Here is a 16,940-nt window from a genome sequence, read left to right on the forward strand (position 1 = left end):
TTGCCGCTAATTCATCCCTAAACTCTTCACCAATTATCTAAATTTCCTCTTGGGACATTCAGATGTACTGTTATTCTGTCGGTGTCATTTTGCTGTCACAGGCTGTCTGGGGGCCTTCAGACCCACCCCCTGCTAGACCCGCTGCCCTGTGTGTCTGGCGTGCGGCTGTCACGCGGGGGTCTCCAGTCACCAGCGTGCTGTGTCTCTGCCTCTCTCCCACGTCAGGTCTTTTATGTCCTGTATCCCCTGTCTTACTCTCTCTTGATTTACTCCCTTGTTTTGGTGGCACACAATCTGAGAAAGGGTACACAAGAGGAATGTTTTTTGAGAAATTACGTAGGTAAAATGTCTTTATTTCACCTGTAAACTTGAATAATAATCTGGCTGGCCAGAGCTCCCACTGTTATTGTTGAGAAATCTGAAGCCATCTCTGGTTCCTGATCCTCAGTGTGTGATCCATTTTCTTCTCTGAAACTCTGCGGGGTCATCTGTGTGTCCCAGCGCTCTGAGATCTTCATCGTGTGCTTTGGCTTGGGTCTGTTTTATTCTCTGCGTTGGGCACTCAGTGGGTCATTTCAGTCAGATAATTCAGAGCTTTCAGTTCTAAGAATTTTTTTTGGATTAAAACAATTTCCTTTTCTTAATTTTCCTCATTTTCTCTTCTTGGAGTTCCAATTTTTTTAGATACTTGACTTTCTGGTTGATCCTATATTTTCCTTGTCCTTTCTCTCCTACTTTCACCTCTCTTCTTTTTTTCTTCTTCATATTTCAAGTTCTTAAGTTCATTTTTATTGAAAAAAATAATATACATCAGTGACCTTTTTACACATTGAATGCATCCATACGATAAAGACCCAGCTTGCAAATATTTTCTCCTATTATAATTTGTCTTTTCATCCTCTTAGTAGAGATGTTTGCAGAACAAAAAAATCATAAAATTCTCAACACCCTAGAACCCCATCTAGTCACTACCTTCCCCAAGGGGAACTCCTATTTTAAAAATTAAGCTTATTGTTTTGAGATAACTGTAGATTCACACCCAGTTGTAAGAAGTTATACATAGTTATACATACTATATACGTGGATAGTCCGTGTATGCCGTGCTCACTTCTCCCCGGTGGTAACATCTTGTAAAACTTTAGTACAACAGTACACCAGGATACTGACATGGATACGGTCAAGATTTAGAACATTCTATCACCACCTGAATTTCTCATGTCTCCCTTCTGTGGCTACCACTGCTTTCCTTCTGCCTCTGCTCCCCATGGAACCCCGGCAATCCCTTATGTGTTCTCCATTTCAATAATTTGTCATTCCGAGAATGATACATGAGTGGAATCATACAGTGCGGAATCTTTTGAGATCTCTGGAGATCTCGTCAGGTTACTGTATGTACCGGTAGTTTGTTCCCTTTTATTGCTGCGTGATATTCCATGCTGTCGATGTGCCACAGTTTGTAGACCTGTTTGTCCACTGAAGGACATCTGGTCATTTCCAGTTTGGGCATATTACAAATAGAGCTGCTATAAATATCTGTGTCTTGGTTTTTGTGTGAAATTTTTTTCATTTCTCTGAGATAAATGCCCAGAAGCGCGATTGCTGGGTCATATGGTCGTCACGTGTTTTGATTGTTAAGAAACTGCCAAACTGCTTTCCAGAGCGGCTGTACCATTTTATATCCATACCAGCAATGTATGAGTGATCTGGTTTCTTCTTATCCTTGTCAGAATATGGCGTTGTCACTATTTTAACTTGAGCCATTGTTACACATGTGTAGTGATATGTTTTTAATTAAATTTACATTTCCCTAATGGCTAGTGACAAGGGACATCTTTTCCTACGGTTATTTGCATCTCTATATCCTGTATCTCCTCTTTGGTGAAATGTCTTTTCATGTCTTATGTCTATTTTCTAATTGGATTGTTCAGATTTTATTTATTTATTTATTTATTTATTTATTTATTTATTTATTTATTTTTTACTGTTGAGTTTTGAGAATTCTTTATATATTCTAGATATTGGTCATTTGTTGAATGTGTCTTGCAAATATTTTCTCCTATTATAATTTGTCTTTTCTTTCTTTTTTTTTTTTTTTTAAGATTTTATTTATTTATGTGACAGAGAGACAGCCAGCGAGAGAGGGAACACAGCAGGGGGAGTGGGAGAGGAAGAAGCAGGCTCCTAGCAGAGGAACCCGATGTGGGACTCGATCCCGGAACGCCGGGATTACGCCCTGAGCCGAAGGCAGACGCTTTAACAACTGCGCTACCCAGGCGCCCCTATAATTTGTCTTTTCATCCTCTTAGTAGAGATGTTTGCAGAACAAGATTTTTTAATTTTGATGAAGTCTGATTTATCAATTTTTCCTTTTATGAATCATGCATTTGGTATTAAGTCTAAGAACTCTTTGCCTAGCACTAAAGCCTGAAGATTTCCTCCTGGATTTTTTTTCCCTAAAAGTTATGTAGTTTTACATTTTACATTTAAATGCACACTCCATTTTGAGTTAATAGTTATATAGGGTGTGAGACTTAGGCTGATGTTCATTTTTTTGCTCTAGCACCATTTGTTGAAAAGATTATCTTCTCTCCATCAAATTGTTTTTGAAATACCAGTTGGGCATATTTGTATAGTTTATTCCTGGGTTCTCTGTTCTGTTCCATTGATGTGTTTCTATTCTTCTGCCAGGGCCACATAGTCGTGATTACTCTGTAGCCATAATAAATCTTCTTTTTCAAAATTGCTTTAGCTTTTTTAGCTTTTTTTTTCCTTTTCTTTTCATATAAATTTTAGAATAATCTTTTCTATATCTATAAGAAAATCTTGCTCAGATTTCGGTAGGGATTGTGTTAAACCTGCGTATAAATTTAAGGAGAATTGAAATCTTTGCTGCATTGAATGTCCCAATTCATGAACATGGGTATGTTTCTCCTTTCTTTTTTTAAGTGGGCTCCATGCTGGGCCCAATGTAGGGCTTGAATTCATGACCCTGAGGTCAAGACCTGAGCTGAGATGAAGAGTCAGATGCTTAACTGACTGAGCCAACCAGGTGCCTCTGTCCATTTATTTAGATTTTTATTTCTTTCAACAGTATCTTATAGTTTTCAGCATATAGTCCCTTGTATTAATTTATATTCAAATATTTCTTCTTTTCAGGAGATTTTGTAGATTTCTTGGGATTTCCTACACAGACAATCATGTCAGCTGCAAACAGACACCATTTCTTTCTTTCTTTTTGATCTGTATACCCTTTGTTTTCTTTTTTGTCCTTACTGAAATGGCTAGAGCTCCCAACGCTTTGTTGCATAAGAGTGGTAAGACCAGATGGTCTCGCCTTGTTCCCTATCTTAGAGAAAAAGCATTCAGTCTTTCACCACTAAGTGTAATGTTACCTACCTGTAGGTTTTTGTAGATGATCTTTATCTAATTGAGGAAGTTTCTCTCTATTCCTATTTTTCTGAGACTTTTCATGAATGAGTGTTTAATTTTGTCAAAATCTTTTTCTGCATTAATTAATAGGATTGTTACTTTTTTTTCGTTAGCTTGTTAATCTGGTGGATTTACATTGATTGGTTTTCAAATATTGTACCATCCTTGTATCCTTGGAATAGATCTCACTTGGTCAAAGTGTACCATTCTTTTTATACATTGCCAAATTTTCTTTTCTAATAGTTTGTTAAGGATTTTTGTTAAGGATTTTTTCATTTTTTTCCAAGCATGTTTGTAATTGCTTGTTGAGGCACTTTTTGAAGTCTCGCTGGTTCTTGGTATGCATTATTTTTATTGAAACTTGGACATTTGGGGTATTGTGTTATGAAACTCTGGATCGTATTTAAGCCTCTGTTTTAGCTGGATTTTTCTGACATGCTCTAGCAGGGGAATTGGAGATATTGCCTCATTACAGCTAGATGGAGGTTGAAGTCCAGGTTCCCCACTCACTCCCCTTCTTGATACCTGCGGGTGAAGGAGCTCCTTGTTACTGTGAAGTAGAGATGGGTGTTCTGGCTCACCATTAGGTATCCACCGATACTTCCCTGCCTAGAAGAGATAGGAGTGCCTCATTATTGTTCCTTATGTGTTTTCCACTGACACCACAATGGGGGCGGGGAGAGGAATCTTGTTAGTGCTAGGTGGTGGTAAAAGTCATGAGTCTCTATTAGGCCCTCCTCACACCACCCCGGGTGGGGTTGTAAGTCCAGGATCCCCCAGTGTTCTCCACTGATGATGTCTTGGGGACATGGCCTCATTACCACCTAGCAGTGATGAAAGTCCCAGCTCCCTACTTGGCATTCTCTGATACTACCTCAGCTTAGGGGTTGGGGTGCTCTGTTATAGCCTGGTGAGTGTAGAAGTCTGTGCTCCCCCTGTAACCTTTGCTGGTGGGGGTGGGAGTCAGGACACATTACCCCACAACCCCAAGCCCCACTCTGTAGTATTTGGCTGGAGTAGAGCAGTTATCATTTAAGTTTTCTGTTTTTCTAGGCTGCATTTTTCCTCATCCTTTAGCCAGAGAGGGCTTTGTGGGTTTTTTGTTCTGGTTTTTGTTGTTGTTGTTGTTGTTGTTTGTTGTTTGGTTTTGAGTTTCTTTTGTGTTTGTTTGGTTTGCACTCGCTGGTCTTTCCAAGTTCTTTAGCCCCATTCATCCCTGTGTTGTTCTTTGGGTACCAGGGTCCTAGCTGGTTCGTCGTCTTCTGTCTACCTTTCAGAGTCTTCTGTATTTGCTTTATATATAATGTCCGAGATTTTTAGTTGTACTTAGCAGGAGCAGTAGGGAAAACTGTGTCTACTTAATTTCTTTGGAAGCAAAAGTCTACCCTGACTTTTAACACCATAAATTAGTTTTGCTTGCTTCTGTAACTCTATATAAATGGAATCATATGGGATGTGCTCTTCTGCTTCTTTTCTCAGTCCATATTATGTTTGTAAGATGCATCTTTGTCATTGTATGAAACTGTAATTGTTCATTTTTACTGCTGTACAGTATTTCATTATATGAATATAACAGTTTATTTATTCTGCTATAGATAGGTTGTTCCCAGTTTTGAGCTATTAAAACTGTTCTGCTGTGAACGTTTTTGTAGATGTCATTTGGTGAATACATTACTATTTAGTACATGTCAAGGAGCTGTCACCCGGTGTACCTTCAGGTCTGACAGCCGCCCCCAAACAGTTATCAGAGTAGTGTACCGATTTACGTTCCTCAACCTCATCCCTTCATCATTGATGCTATTTTTTCCACAAAAAATTTCTGTAACTTTTTCATTCAAGCATTCCTTTTATTTCCCTTCATCCTCCTTCTTCTTAAAAAATATGTATTATCTTATTTTTGTTTCATAGTTGCATTTCTTTTCTTCTGAAAATAATATATTTAGGAAATATTTTCCTCCTCACATAGCTCCTGTCTTCTCCATGTTGGTTTTTTTTTCTGTTTGTTTTGGTTCTAACTTTCACGTAAGGTACTTTCTTCAAATGTCTTACAATTCTGGATGACTGTTCATATTTAGTGATAGGGCTTGATTACTCTGAACTTCCATGTAGAGTGATTTGGTGGGTTGTTCAGTTAGGGAGGCTTCAGTGTCAGGATCCTCAGAGAAGAAACTTCCAGTTTCCTGCACGGAGGATGATAGCCTTGCCAGCTTCTGGAAACCTCGTGAGGGAAGTGGGATGGGGGTTCGGGGCAGGGCTAAGGCTTGGAATCAGGATGTACATGTTCATTAATGCCTTTTTTCAGTATGGTACCCCTACTCTCAACTCCAGCTGTTTCGTACGGCAGCAGAACCTCTGTTTTATTCTTTCCAGAGGGGAAAAACCTCTAGTTGTCTGGTTAGCTATGTGGAATGAAGGGGATTGAGTGTTCTTAGTTGGAATTCAGACTTTCCATTAGCAGCAGCCTCCCCCCACACACACACACTCACACACACACACACTCACACACACACTCACTCACACACTCACACACACTCTCACACACACACACACACACACACACACACACACTCACACTCTTACTTGCACTTCAACCTCATATGGCCAACCCATGAGACTCTGAAGGATTCGGAGTAATAAATTCTATTACTGGCTTTCCCCACTGTCGACCAAGGTTTCAGTTTTCTGAGATCTACTAAGTTATTTACCAATTGTCTAATTCTGGCTTCCAGAATCTTATTTTATTGCTCCATTTATGAGCTCTTTAATTCTTCTAGCTTGGATTATGGCTTTAAAAATGTGTGTGTGTGTGTGTGTGTGTGGTCATTTTAGTGGCGTCTAGGGATGGAAGTTGGATGTGCTCAGTCTGCCATCTTCACCCAGAACTGTCGTATAATTTTTATACACTTTAAAAACAACAAATATTTCTTTTAAGTTTGAGCTCAGAAATGAAACTAATTTAGAAAATAAGTCCAAAGGAGAATTATTGTTCTTCAGGTGATGAGATGGAATTGGAGCTGCTGACCTGGATTGGTGAAGGCACTGATGATGGAAGAAACATAAGTCTAGAACGTTGAGAAAAAAAAAAGACAGGGTTTTGCTTTTCCTTGATGTTTTGTGGGGAAGACAGGTTTTCCTTTCACGTGAAGGAAAACATGACTTGGGAACTAGATAGAGGTGGGGGCTGCACAACATTGTGAATGCACTAAATTCCACTGAATTGTTTACTTAAAACGGTTAATTTATTGTTGTGTGAATTTTACCTCAAATAAAAAGATTGCTTAAATCTAAAAATAAGCACATGAACATTTTTAATACTTACAGCTACATTGACACCTGGCTTCGGGGGGTAAAAGATCAACGGACTTATTACGCAGGTCTTATTACATGGTGTTTCCACTGTCCACCTAGCAGCTCTTTTTTAAATGTTTGCAAGCCTGATTCTGGAAGATTTTCAGCAAGTTAGTCTTCCTTTTGGGAAAAAGGGAGAGCAAGATCTATTCCAAGGGGTAGCAAGTGAAGTTATTCCTCTCTGGTAGAGAAGGAATTACTATGTATTTAACGTATATACCTCCTACATCAGAATATATTGATCGCAGCTTGACAAATCTTGATGCAAGCAAGACCTTCGGACTCTTTAATTATCTGTATAATGGAAGAAAGGGAAATTCTGATGGGACGTGGCACAGTTCCTATAAATTTATGCCACTGATGTATTGCTTATCTTTCATATGAAGCACCCTGTCTTATAAAAAGGTTTAATAGTATTTTATTGCCCAGAATGTAGCATTTGGCAGTTTATTGTGGTGCCTTAGAGAGTGCAGCTTAAAGCCATGATATTAGGATTCGGACCCTCATTCTGCCACTTCTGTTATTGAAGCTCACCGTGCCTCATTTTTCTCTTCTGTAGCATGGAGAAGATGATAGGGATATTGTGATAAATATGAATTAACACACAAAGATCTTTAAGTGTTGCCTGGCACAGAGTAAGCACTCAATAAATGGTATCTGCTATTTTTTTTCTGACGTTTTCTTAAAACTTCAATCCATAAAAGCACATCTGGAGAAACATATGGAATATATACAACATAAAGACTATTTCTTTACCAGGATATCTTTGTCGTGGCTGTTGTGACCAACTCCAGCTGCCAACGTGCAGTTGACTCCCTCTTTCTCATCACATTTGTGGTTGTGGTTAAAAGCTTATTTCTGTTTTTCTATAGAAACTGAACAGTTTTAGCTACCTTCATTTTCTAAAAGTTCTGCACTTCAAACATGCAATGGATTTGTTTGAAAAGTAAAACCAAGAAACTGTAAATACTATTTATTTTCAATTCTCTATATTTGGTTTAGACATAATCCCTATCATTTGTACAATTTCTCCAGGAATCAATGAAAAGATCTGAGAATGAACCTGAGCTATAAACCTGCCATTAGAACATGCAATTAGTCAGTCAGTGGCCACAAAGAGTATTTGATTCTTTGAAAGCTATTTTTCTCTTTTAGTATTGTATGGCTGCAAGTGATGAATGGGAGAATTCTCTCTCACAATTACTATTTTTAGGTGTAATTTGAAACTCCTCAGCTTCTTGCAAGATGAAACTCTGGGTTTAGATATTATTTTCATACTAAACCACCTTTTAAATTTTACTTTACAGATCAACAATCACGATTCTGAAGGTCATAACCTTTCTGATGGTGGTGGTGAGCCATGGCGTCAGACGATAAAGTCGCCATCTTAACTGATGATGAAGAGGAACAGAAGAGAAAGTATGTGCTTGCTGATCCCTTTAATGGTATTTCCAGGGAACCAGAACCACCTTCCAATGAAACACCCACCTCCACAGAGACAGCAGCCATTCCTGAGGAGGAAATAGACTGGATAGAGAAACATTGTGTCAAAATAAACAATGATCTTCTGATATCCAAGGTCTTCTATTTTTTCTTTTACTCTGCATATGGCTCTCTTTACCCACTTTTGCCTGTGTATTATAAACAGCTGGGAATGTCACCGAGCCAGAGTGGATTGCTAGTAGGTATCCGATACTTCATCGAATTCTGCAGTGCCCCCTTTTGGGGTGTAGTTGCAGATCGCTTTAAAAAAGGCAAAATTGTCCTCCTCTTTTCTCTTTTGTGTTGGGTTTTATTCAACCTGGGCATCGGATTTGTCAAACCTGCTACCTTGAGATGTGTACCAAAGATTCCCCCAACATCTCGCCCCACTAATTCAAGTCACCTGTTAACTATCCCGCCAACCAACTCTTCCATTCCCACATCACCAAGAATGCGTGAGAAAAGGAGCCTGCTCCCTTCCACGTGGCCAGTGATATTAGAAACAGGGCCCAATGTCACAGAAACTGTCATCTTTTCGACAGCTCCAAACAAGACCAGTGCGCCCACCCTGCAACCTCAGACAGATGAAATTACTGACCATATTATGGACTTTACCTTGAGTCCGAGCACAGCAACTCCTGCCTTCCCAGGGAACATAACCAGAGAGACAAGCACCACTATTGTCACTACCACCAAATCTTTACCTTCTGATCAAGTCACTCTTGTTTATGATCAACAAGAAGTTGAGGCTATATTCCTGGTGATCCTGGTAGTCGTCATAATAGGAGAATTTTTCAGTGCCTCTTCTGTCACCATTGTGGACACAGTAACACTCCAGTATCTGGGAAAACACAGAGATCGCTATGGATTGCAGCGGATGTGGGGCTCCCTGGGCTGGGGCCTGGCAATGCTGTCTGTTGGCATCGGGATTGACTACACTCACATAGAAGTGCTCATCGATGGAAAGGGGTGTAAACCCCCTGAGTATCGGAACTACCAGATCGTCTTCATTGTCTTTGGAGTTCTCATGACCATGGCTTTGATCGTTGCCACTCAGTTCCGGTTCCGCTACAACCATTTCAAAAACAATGAAAATAAAGGCAAAGAGGTGGAGATCCCTCAAGTGGAGAGGAACAGCTCCACAGAGTCCTCTGAGGAGACACCAACCACCGTGAGCCACTCACAGGCCTTCAACTTTTGGGACTTAATCAGACTGCTCTGCAGTGTGCAGTATGGCTCTGTGTTGTTCGTGGCATGGTTCATGGGGTTTGGATACGGCTTTGTGTTCACCTTTCTCTACTGGCATTTGGAAGACTTGAATGGAACTACAACCCTCTTTGGGGTCTGTTCAGTCCTGAGTCATGTGTCTGAGCTGACAGCTTATTTTTTTAGTCACAAGCTTATTGAATTGATTGGCCACATCAGGTAAGAACATGCTTACTATTGCTGCCCCTCAGCAATTGAATCTCATCTTTTTATAATTTACAGCTCCTTTTAGCACATGTAAGGAAATTGTCATTTGTGTTGGGGGTGGGGTTGGAATGGCAATGGGGCTTTCTGTTGCTCTTCCTCCTTAAAATAGAAACAAAAGGAAGTAAGTATTGAACCTACTTGGCTTATCTAAAACCAACAAAAAACGCTGCTTCCTGTCTGTACGCTAAGAGGCTCTTGCAGTAAATGTTTTCAGGTATAGGAGCACAAATTTAGTGAACTAGATTATTCTGTGGACTTTGAAGGGTCCACTGGTCCGATGCATTTGTGAAGGAGGCTTTAAGTGAATAAAGTGGATTAGGTTCTTTCAGCCTTCAGTTACTCTCAGCCCCTCGCTGACACAGAGCTCGAACACATGGTCGATGAAGATGTCCATTATATTTAATGAGGCTGTAACCCACCATAATCGCTAATCCATGGTATTACATGGAGGAGATTCTTACATGATTTTTTTCTGATTATTACAGCCATCTCTGCATTGTTGTCTGCCATGAAGACATGGGACATTTAAAAATCTTCCTTTTACCTAAATTTCCCATGTAATCTTTTTAGTTAAAAAACTATAAATGTCTAGTGTTTCTTATGTAATATTTTTCACCGTTAATGTTTGAAGTTGACTGAACAGTACCTTGCTTTTTACAAGTCTTCCTGCTCTGTTGTTGCATCTAAAATGTAGAGCCAGCTACATTTAAGCATCCTTACCTCAGAGAACAGTATGGCATATCTCTCCCTAAAATTTGAAATTGCTGTAACTGAAAGCAAGCAAGCATGTGCATTTGTGTGTGGTAATTGTTAAGTCTGTCTCTGAGAAATTAAAAAGGAGAAATAGATACTGACAAGATTTAAGAAACAGTGATCATTTTTCCTTTCCTATTAACTGAAGACTTTAATTAATTAATAACTTAAATAGTTTGATTTAATTTAAAGCTTCAGCCTCGAATCATTCTTTTCCCCAAACAATTGTGAATATTTTTTTCTTGTTTGGTTGGTTTTGCTTTGGGAGGCTGTGTCCTGCTGCTTTTGTTTCTCGAATCTTTGACCCGTTTGTTGTCACTAAACAAAGTCAAGCATTGTGTAGATGGTTCCCAGACCCACAGGGTCCCCAAGGCACATTCAGTGGGACCAATTTGAAAAGAGTCTTGTAATGTTAAGGACTTGGAATGTCCTTTAACTCTGTCCAGGTCATGTTTACATTCTCTGAACTTTGTGGATTGACCATGATGCATTTAGACACTTCTTTTCAGTTTGAGTGTCTGAGGGGCTTCTCTCCTCAACTAAGCATCATTTAAAAAAAATATTTTATTTATTTATTTGTCAGAGAGAGAGCACACAAGCAGGGGGAGCAGCAGGCAGAGGGATAACAGGACTTGATCCCAGGGCCCTGAGATCCCAGGGCCCTAAGCTGAACGTGGACGCTTAACTGACTGAGCCACCCAGGGGTCCCTCAAAGAAGCATCTTTACAATCACATTTATTCCCGGAAAGGTACTCCATTAGGTCTTACAAGCGCGCAGAGTTCCTGGATGTTATGGTTTCATCAGTCACTAGCATTAATTAAATATTGACTCTGTATAGAGTATGAGTATGCGTTCTGTTTTCAAAGAAATTGTTAGGCTCTTCTCACGTGCTAAGAAAAGAAGTTTCTTTTCTGTCTTTGCCTTTTTTCTGAGGTGTATATTTTCATGATAAAATCCTAGCAGTTTTACTACTAATTTTGGTAGTAAACCATGAAGCTTATACTTGTTTGTTTTTTTGTTTTTTGTTTTTTCCCTAAGCATTATTAGTTACTCATTACTTAAAAACCTTACAGCTCAGGGGCACCTGGGTGGCTCAGTTGGTTAGGTGTCTGCCTTTGGCTCAGGTCATGATCTCAGGGTCCTGGGATCGAGGCCTGTTGTGGGGCTCCCTGCTCAGCAACTGTGCCCCTTCCCCTTGCTTGTGTTCTCTTTCTCAAATAAATAAAATCTTAAAAAAACAAAAACCTACAGCTCATTCTACCTTAATTTTCTGGTTTTATGTACAGAAAATATCTTCCTTTTCTTATTTAATGATGTGATGGAAGAAAAAGGCTCTTGTGGTCACACTGCTGTCCCTGGAGTCTACTGGGATTCCATCAATTTGTGGTCATTTATCTCTTTTGGATTTTAATTCTGTCCATTAAACATATTATCTTAACCACTTTTTAAAGATTCTATGAGCCGGATTGTGCTTATGCCCACTATTCAAGCAGAACAGATGTGTTTCTTGTGGTAAGAATTTGGGGAGCCCAGTCAGGTGGTGGTGGTTGAGATCTAAGGGGTTTGAGAGTGCGATGAGGACAGTTCTAAACTTCTCACTAGAAGACTATCATATATTAAATAGTTGAAAAAAAGAAATTATCTTTCCATGATTGATAGTCTTCTATGTTTTCCTTATAGGATCATAAGGAGGAATCTGTCTGTGGCTCCAATGTATGCATGTATGTTTTTTCAGTATTCTGTGACTGTCTTATTGGGAGTTTGTTTTCAGGAGTCAGTACTGCCATAAAAATTGTAAATATCCTAGTTGGTCAGAAGTGGATTTGCCACACTTTTTTATATGGATTCATAGTGAATAAAAATTCATGCCAGAAAACAATTTTTTAAAATAGCATGTCCAATTTTGAAGTACGTAGTATTTTAACAGTTACACAGTTGGGGCCCAGTCTTTCGGTGAATAAACTATCAGTCTAACTACATACACACACACAGAGTAAATGATTTCTGGTTTTGATCTTGGATTTTGTCCTTCTCTGGAAAGTAGCTTTCTCCGGCAAGTAGGATAATGCTTAATATTTCCCCTCAAAAGGTAAATTTCTTTTGATGTGAAATCACAAGACTGTGGAATTTAGAGCAAGTATATTTCTAGGCGAATTTATGTAGAGGTGATAACTAGATTCTTTAACTAGAAATGTAAATGTATCTTAAGGGTATATTTATCCTGCTGAGTGTTTAACAGCCATGAGTAGGGTTGTGATCAATATGCATTACAATTAATCATTTGTAAATTTGTAAATCATTACTATCCAGTATTAGGCCATCACCTATGTTATTTGATTGAAATTTATTTATATTTTAAGGGACACAAAAATCTATTCAATCAACTTGACTTTGCCCTAAAATTCTTGTACTCGAGGTCAGTTTTGCCATGCAAATGTTATCTGGAAGGGATAATAGATTAACCATTTTTAGCCATTAATCACTTCTTAATAGTAGCTAAGTATCCCAGTGATCTAGCCAGTCAGCTTGGGAAAGAAGGAAATATATGACGCAAATAGCAAGAGGAGGAAAACAGGTTTTCCTGGTGTGGGAAGACCAAGAACAGAGAACAAGACACTGGGCTACCAGCTGAGGACACATGGGAGGTAGGATGTGACATTTTGTCACTGGAGGAACAGCAATCAGCATTTTAAGAAGGAAGAAACTCTGCTGTTGGGGTGTTCAGGGAAGGCTTCACAGAGAAGGTGCCTGCCACTGAAGGATTTGGAGAAATCTTGTTCATTTACTTAGATTTTGCTGCTTCTCCTCTGCCTTGTTCTTACCATGGTTTCGTGCCATAGTAGCTGATTGTAGGTCTGCTGGTTCTCAGATCCTGTCCTCACCGTGCATGGCAGGGTGCTGATTTCTGCGGGCAGCTTCCCCCAAGACCTGGTCTCCCGGCTTCTGCCTGGGCCCGCCCCTGCAGTAGTTCTCAAGCAGCAGACTTCACAGGAATGCCTTTCGGACTCCTACTGCCCAGGCTGCACTCAGACCTATTACTTAAGACTCTCGAGGCTGAACCCAGGCATTCACCTTTTTTAAAGTTCCCCAGCTGATTCCACCGCGTGACCAAGGTTGATAACCACCAAGCTGGTGAGAGGTGCAAGTGGAGGACTTGAGGGAGGGAGGAAGGGAAAAAATCCAGGGCATTTCCTTCTCCTTTTTTTAGCTCAGGCAGTGTCTTATGTGGGTTTTGTCCACTGTTCCCTCCAGTCCTTTCCGGTGGTTCTTTCCCGGCCTCCAGCACTTTACTCAGAGGCGGATCAGTGCTCAGCCACTGGGGCTCTCTCTGTGCCGCCCTTTGCTCCCTAGTCTCCACGCTGCTCCCCAGACTCTGGAGATCTGGAGATCTCTGCGCCCTGTCAGGCAGCCTCTCTGAGAGCCGCTGCACCACCGTGGGGCCCTGAGCCCTGCAGCCTTCCAACTGGGACCTGACAGAGGCTGCCTGAGTTCTCTCACCAGACTGGGCTTCTCAGCTCGTCCTCACAGCTCTTGATAAAAAAGCAAAAAGGATGTGGACCTTAAGCAAATTTTTTTCTCTCCTTATTTCTTAAAGGAGTATTATTATTATTTTTCTTCAGGGTGGGGGGAGGGGCATAGAGAGAGCGAATCCCTAAACAGGCTTCATACCCAGTGTGGAGCTCGACCTGGGGCTCGATCATACAACCCTGAGATCATGACCTGAGCTGAAATCAAGGGTCAGATGCTTGACTGACTGAGCCACCCAGGTGCCCCAAGGAATCCTATCTCTTTTTTAAAAAATGACTTTTACCATAATAAAAAAATTTTTAAAGACTTAATTTTCACAGTAAATATGAAATTATGTAATACATTATCTGAAGGAGCAAATGTTACTCTTACTTAAAGATCAATCTGCCCCTCTCCCACTGCTCCTCCCCCACCCCCATGCACTAGTCCTCTCTCTCTCTCTCTCAAAATCAATCAATAAAGATCAAAACCCTGCATGTTTGTTGAGTTTAGCTGAACAGTTATTTAGGCTTAGAGAATGCCAGGTTCACGGGATGCAGGGACTAGCGCTAAGACTGGCAGGTTGAAGGCCAGGTGGGTGCTGGGATGAACTTCATCCGTGAGGCAGCAGGGAATCTTTGCAGGTTTCAGAGCAGGGCAGTACCACAGATTTGCATTTACTTGCAATGCAGTGGGTAACTTTGAAGCAGGGCACCCACTGAGAAGGTTCTTAAAATAGTCCAAGGGAGAGGTGATACAGGGAGAAGTGATACAGGCCTGAGCTGCAGTGGCACCAACAGGAACTGAGGGAAGAGATGGATTTGGGAGACAAAATTGACAGAATGGTTTGGATGTGGGAAATGAGGTAGAGATCCCCAGGTTTCCAGTTTGGGTATGGTGGTTCCACTAAAACTAACAGGAAATTCAGGAAGGAGATACCGATTTGGGGGATTTGGGGGAATGTGATCTGAATTCAGTATTGCGTTTATTTAGTTTGAAATTGGAACGTCTAGATGGAAATGTCTAACAGATAGTTGACTACTACATGCTTGAAGCTTAAATTGTATCTCCAAGTTTAGGATTGGGGATACGGATTTGGGATAGTTCAAACTGTGAACACAGATAAGATCAACAAGGAAATTTTGTGGTCAAAGAAGAGAAATGGGCCGAGGAAAATCAATTATGGTTGTCTTCAAGATTGTATTCCAAATTTCTGACCTTATTGAAATGTTGGTCTATGCTTTATTGCTTAAAGTAGGTATTCTCATGCTTAAGAATGTTTTGTGTTGGGGGAAGTGTGTGGTACGGTATTTACTGTAACCTTTTTCTACATCTGCTTGCTACATCAAGGAAATGACTTTCTGAGCTCCCCTCCAATGCCATCAGCTGAGCCAGGAGCCCTCTATGAGTGTTTATAAAGTGGACCTACAACATAAACAGAGGAGAGACAAAAATAAAGGGAGAAGGAATGTAAGGAGTAGAAAGGGAAAGAAAGAAAAGTAGAGAAAGGAAATGCTGCTTTCTCAAGGGGAAGGTTTCTTCCTGCCCTTATTCATGAAAGGCAGTGCTCCATAATGGTTATAAGCAGAGGCTTGAAGTCACGTTACCTGGTTCAGAGCCCGGCTTTGCCATTTAGAACTGTGTGGCCTTGGACAAGTTATGTAAGTTTCTGCATCTCTGTTCTGTCATCTGTAAATAGGGATACTTTTAGTACCTACCTCTTAGTTTGGGGGGTTAATAAAGACGTATGAGATAAAACATGGCAACTGCTTAGCACAGTGAAGGGCATTCAGTTGATTTTTAAAAATTATTACTACTATGTCAGTCTTCAGATATATTATGTTGCTACAAGGGCCACTGAATAAGATAAAAACACAGGTGCTTAATACGATATCATAAGTGTACATACAGATTATTAAGGTTGCAAAGTGAAAATGTCTGTGATTTTCAAAACTACATTCTTCTCAAAAACATCTTGGTCAAATTGAGATTTTCTCCCCCCTCTGTATGATGACTATAGATTATTTATAGACTTCTTCGTGCCATTTTTTAGAGCTGTAAATAGCTGGCATACAGAATGGTTATAATTGTCGCTGTCATTAATTATATGCGATAGATTTCCATTTTTTCTATTCCCTTCCCACTTTACCTTCAAAGACATTGATATCCATTTTTATAGGAAAAGCCTTTTAGAGCTATTTCAAGCAAATACAGATCTCATTATTAAAAAACTGTAAGCTGTATAATCTCAAAAGTAGAAGAATTTATGATCAAGAGTTGAAAGAAAGTAATTTGGTTTTTATAGTCCCTTGAAAAGAACAACTTTGTAAAGAAATACGTGACCATATTATAGCTACCAGGCTGACTTGTTAATAACAGCATTACTGATAATTGAGCCATTCCTAGTTGAGAACAAAAGGCCATTATTGCAAGGTAGTATAAGTGAATCCAGGTGTCATATTTGGTTTGTTTTCTACCTTTGGTTGACTGAGGCACTGAATGAAAGACAGCAGAACTCACTCCATTTAAGCTATAACTTGTGGTTGCAGGCAGTCGCCTTCACCATCTCACAAGCTGACGGAATGTTCGTCAGAGCGTGCACCAACAAGAGTAAAGACAGCTCCTACAAATTCATTACCTAGACAACAGTGTGGAGACAATGCTGCAGTCCAGGGTAGGCTCAAGTTAGACATTTTCTATGGCCTGCAAATTGCATTGTGAGCGATATACCAACCTGGAAAAACTTACATGCAAAAAGACATGTACATGGATGTTTACTTGCTAATGCAGCTTTCTAACAGTGGAAAAGAGAAACAGTCTAAATATCCATCAAATGGAGAATGAGTATATTCAATATAGTATAGTTATAAGATGGAAGATTATGCAGAAGTTAAAAGGAGTGGACTAGATCAATATGTCAACATGAAAAGCTCTTAAAATACATTGA

At 40.0% G+C, this 16,940-nt stretch overlaps 1 protein-coding gene and 1 long non-coding RNA gene across 4 annotated transcripts in view; one reads left to right on the forward strand and one right to left on the reverse strand.

Annotated features, from left to right (window-relative positions):
- The window catches only part of MFSD6 (major facilitator superfamily domain containing 6), a 73,155-nt gene that overhangs the window by 13,595 nt on the left and 42,620 nt on the right, over positions 1-16,940 (forward strand). For all 3 annotated transcript variants that reach the window (XM_026492305.4, XM_048214016.2, XM_048214017.2), the window contains exon 2: positions 8,085-9,684. In XM_026492305.4, the coding sequence (XP_026348090.1) occupies positions 8,138-9,684 (1,547 nt within the window). In that variant the 5' untranslated portion in view covers positions 8,085-8,137. The remainder of the gene's footprint in view (positions 1-8,084; positions 9,685-16,940) is intronic.
- On the reverse strand, positions 8,549-16,190 carry LOC130541928 (uncharacterized). Its single transcript, XR_008956036.1, has 2 exons — positions 15,601-16,190; positions 8,549-9,100 (listed from the first exon to the last, which is right to left on the reverse strand). It is a non-coding gene; the product is annotated as an uncharacterized LOC130541928 (long non-coding RNA).

The sequence above is a fragment of the Ursus arctos genome, unplaced genomic scaffold (assembly GCF_023065955.2).
Source record: "Ursus arctos isolate Adak ecotype North America unplaced genomic scaffold, UrsArc2.0 scaffold_1, whole genome shotgun sequence".
Taxonomy (NCBI): Eukaryota; Metazoa; Chordata; class Mammalia; order Carnivora; family Ursidae; genus Ursus; species Ursus arctos.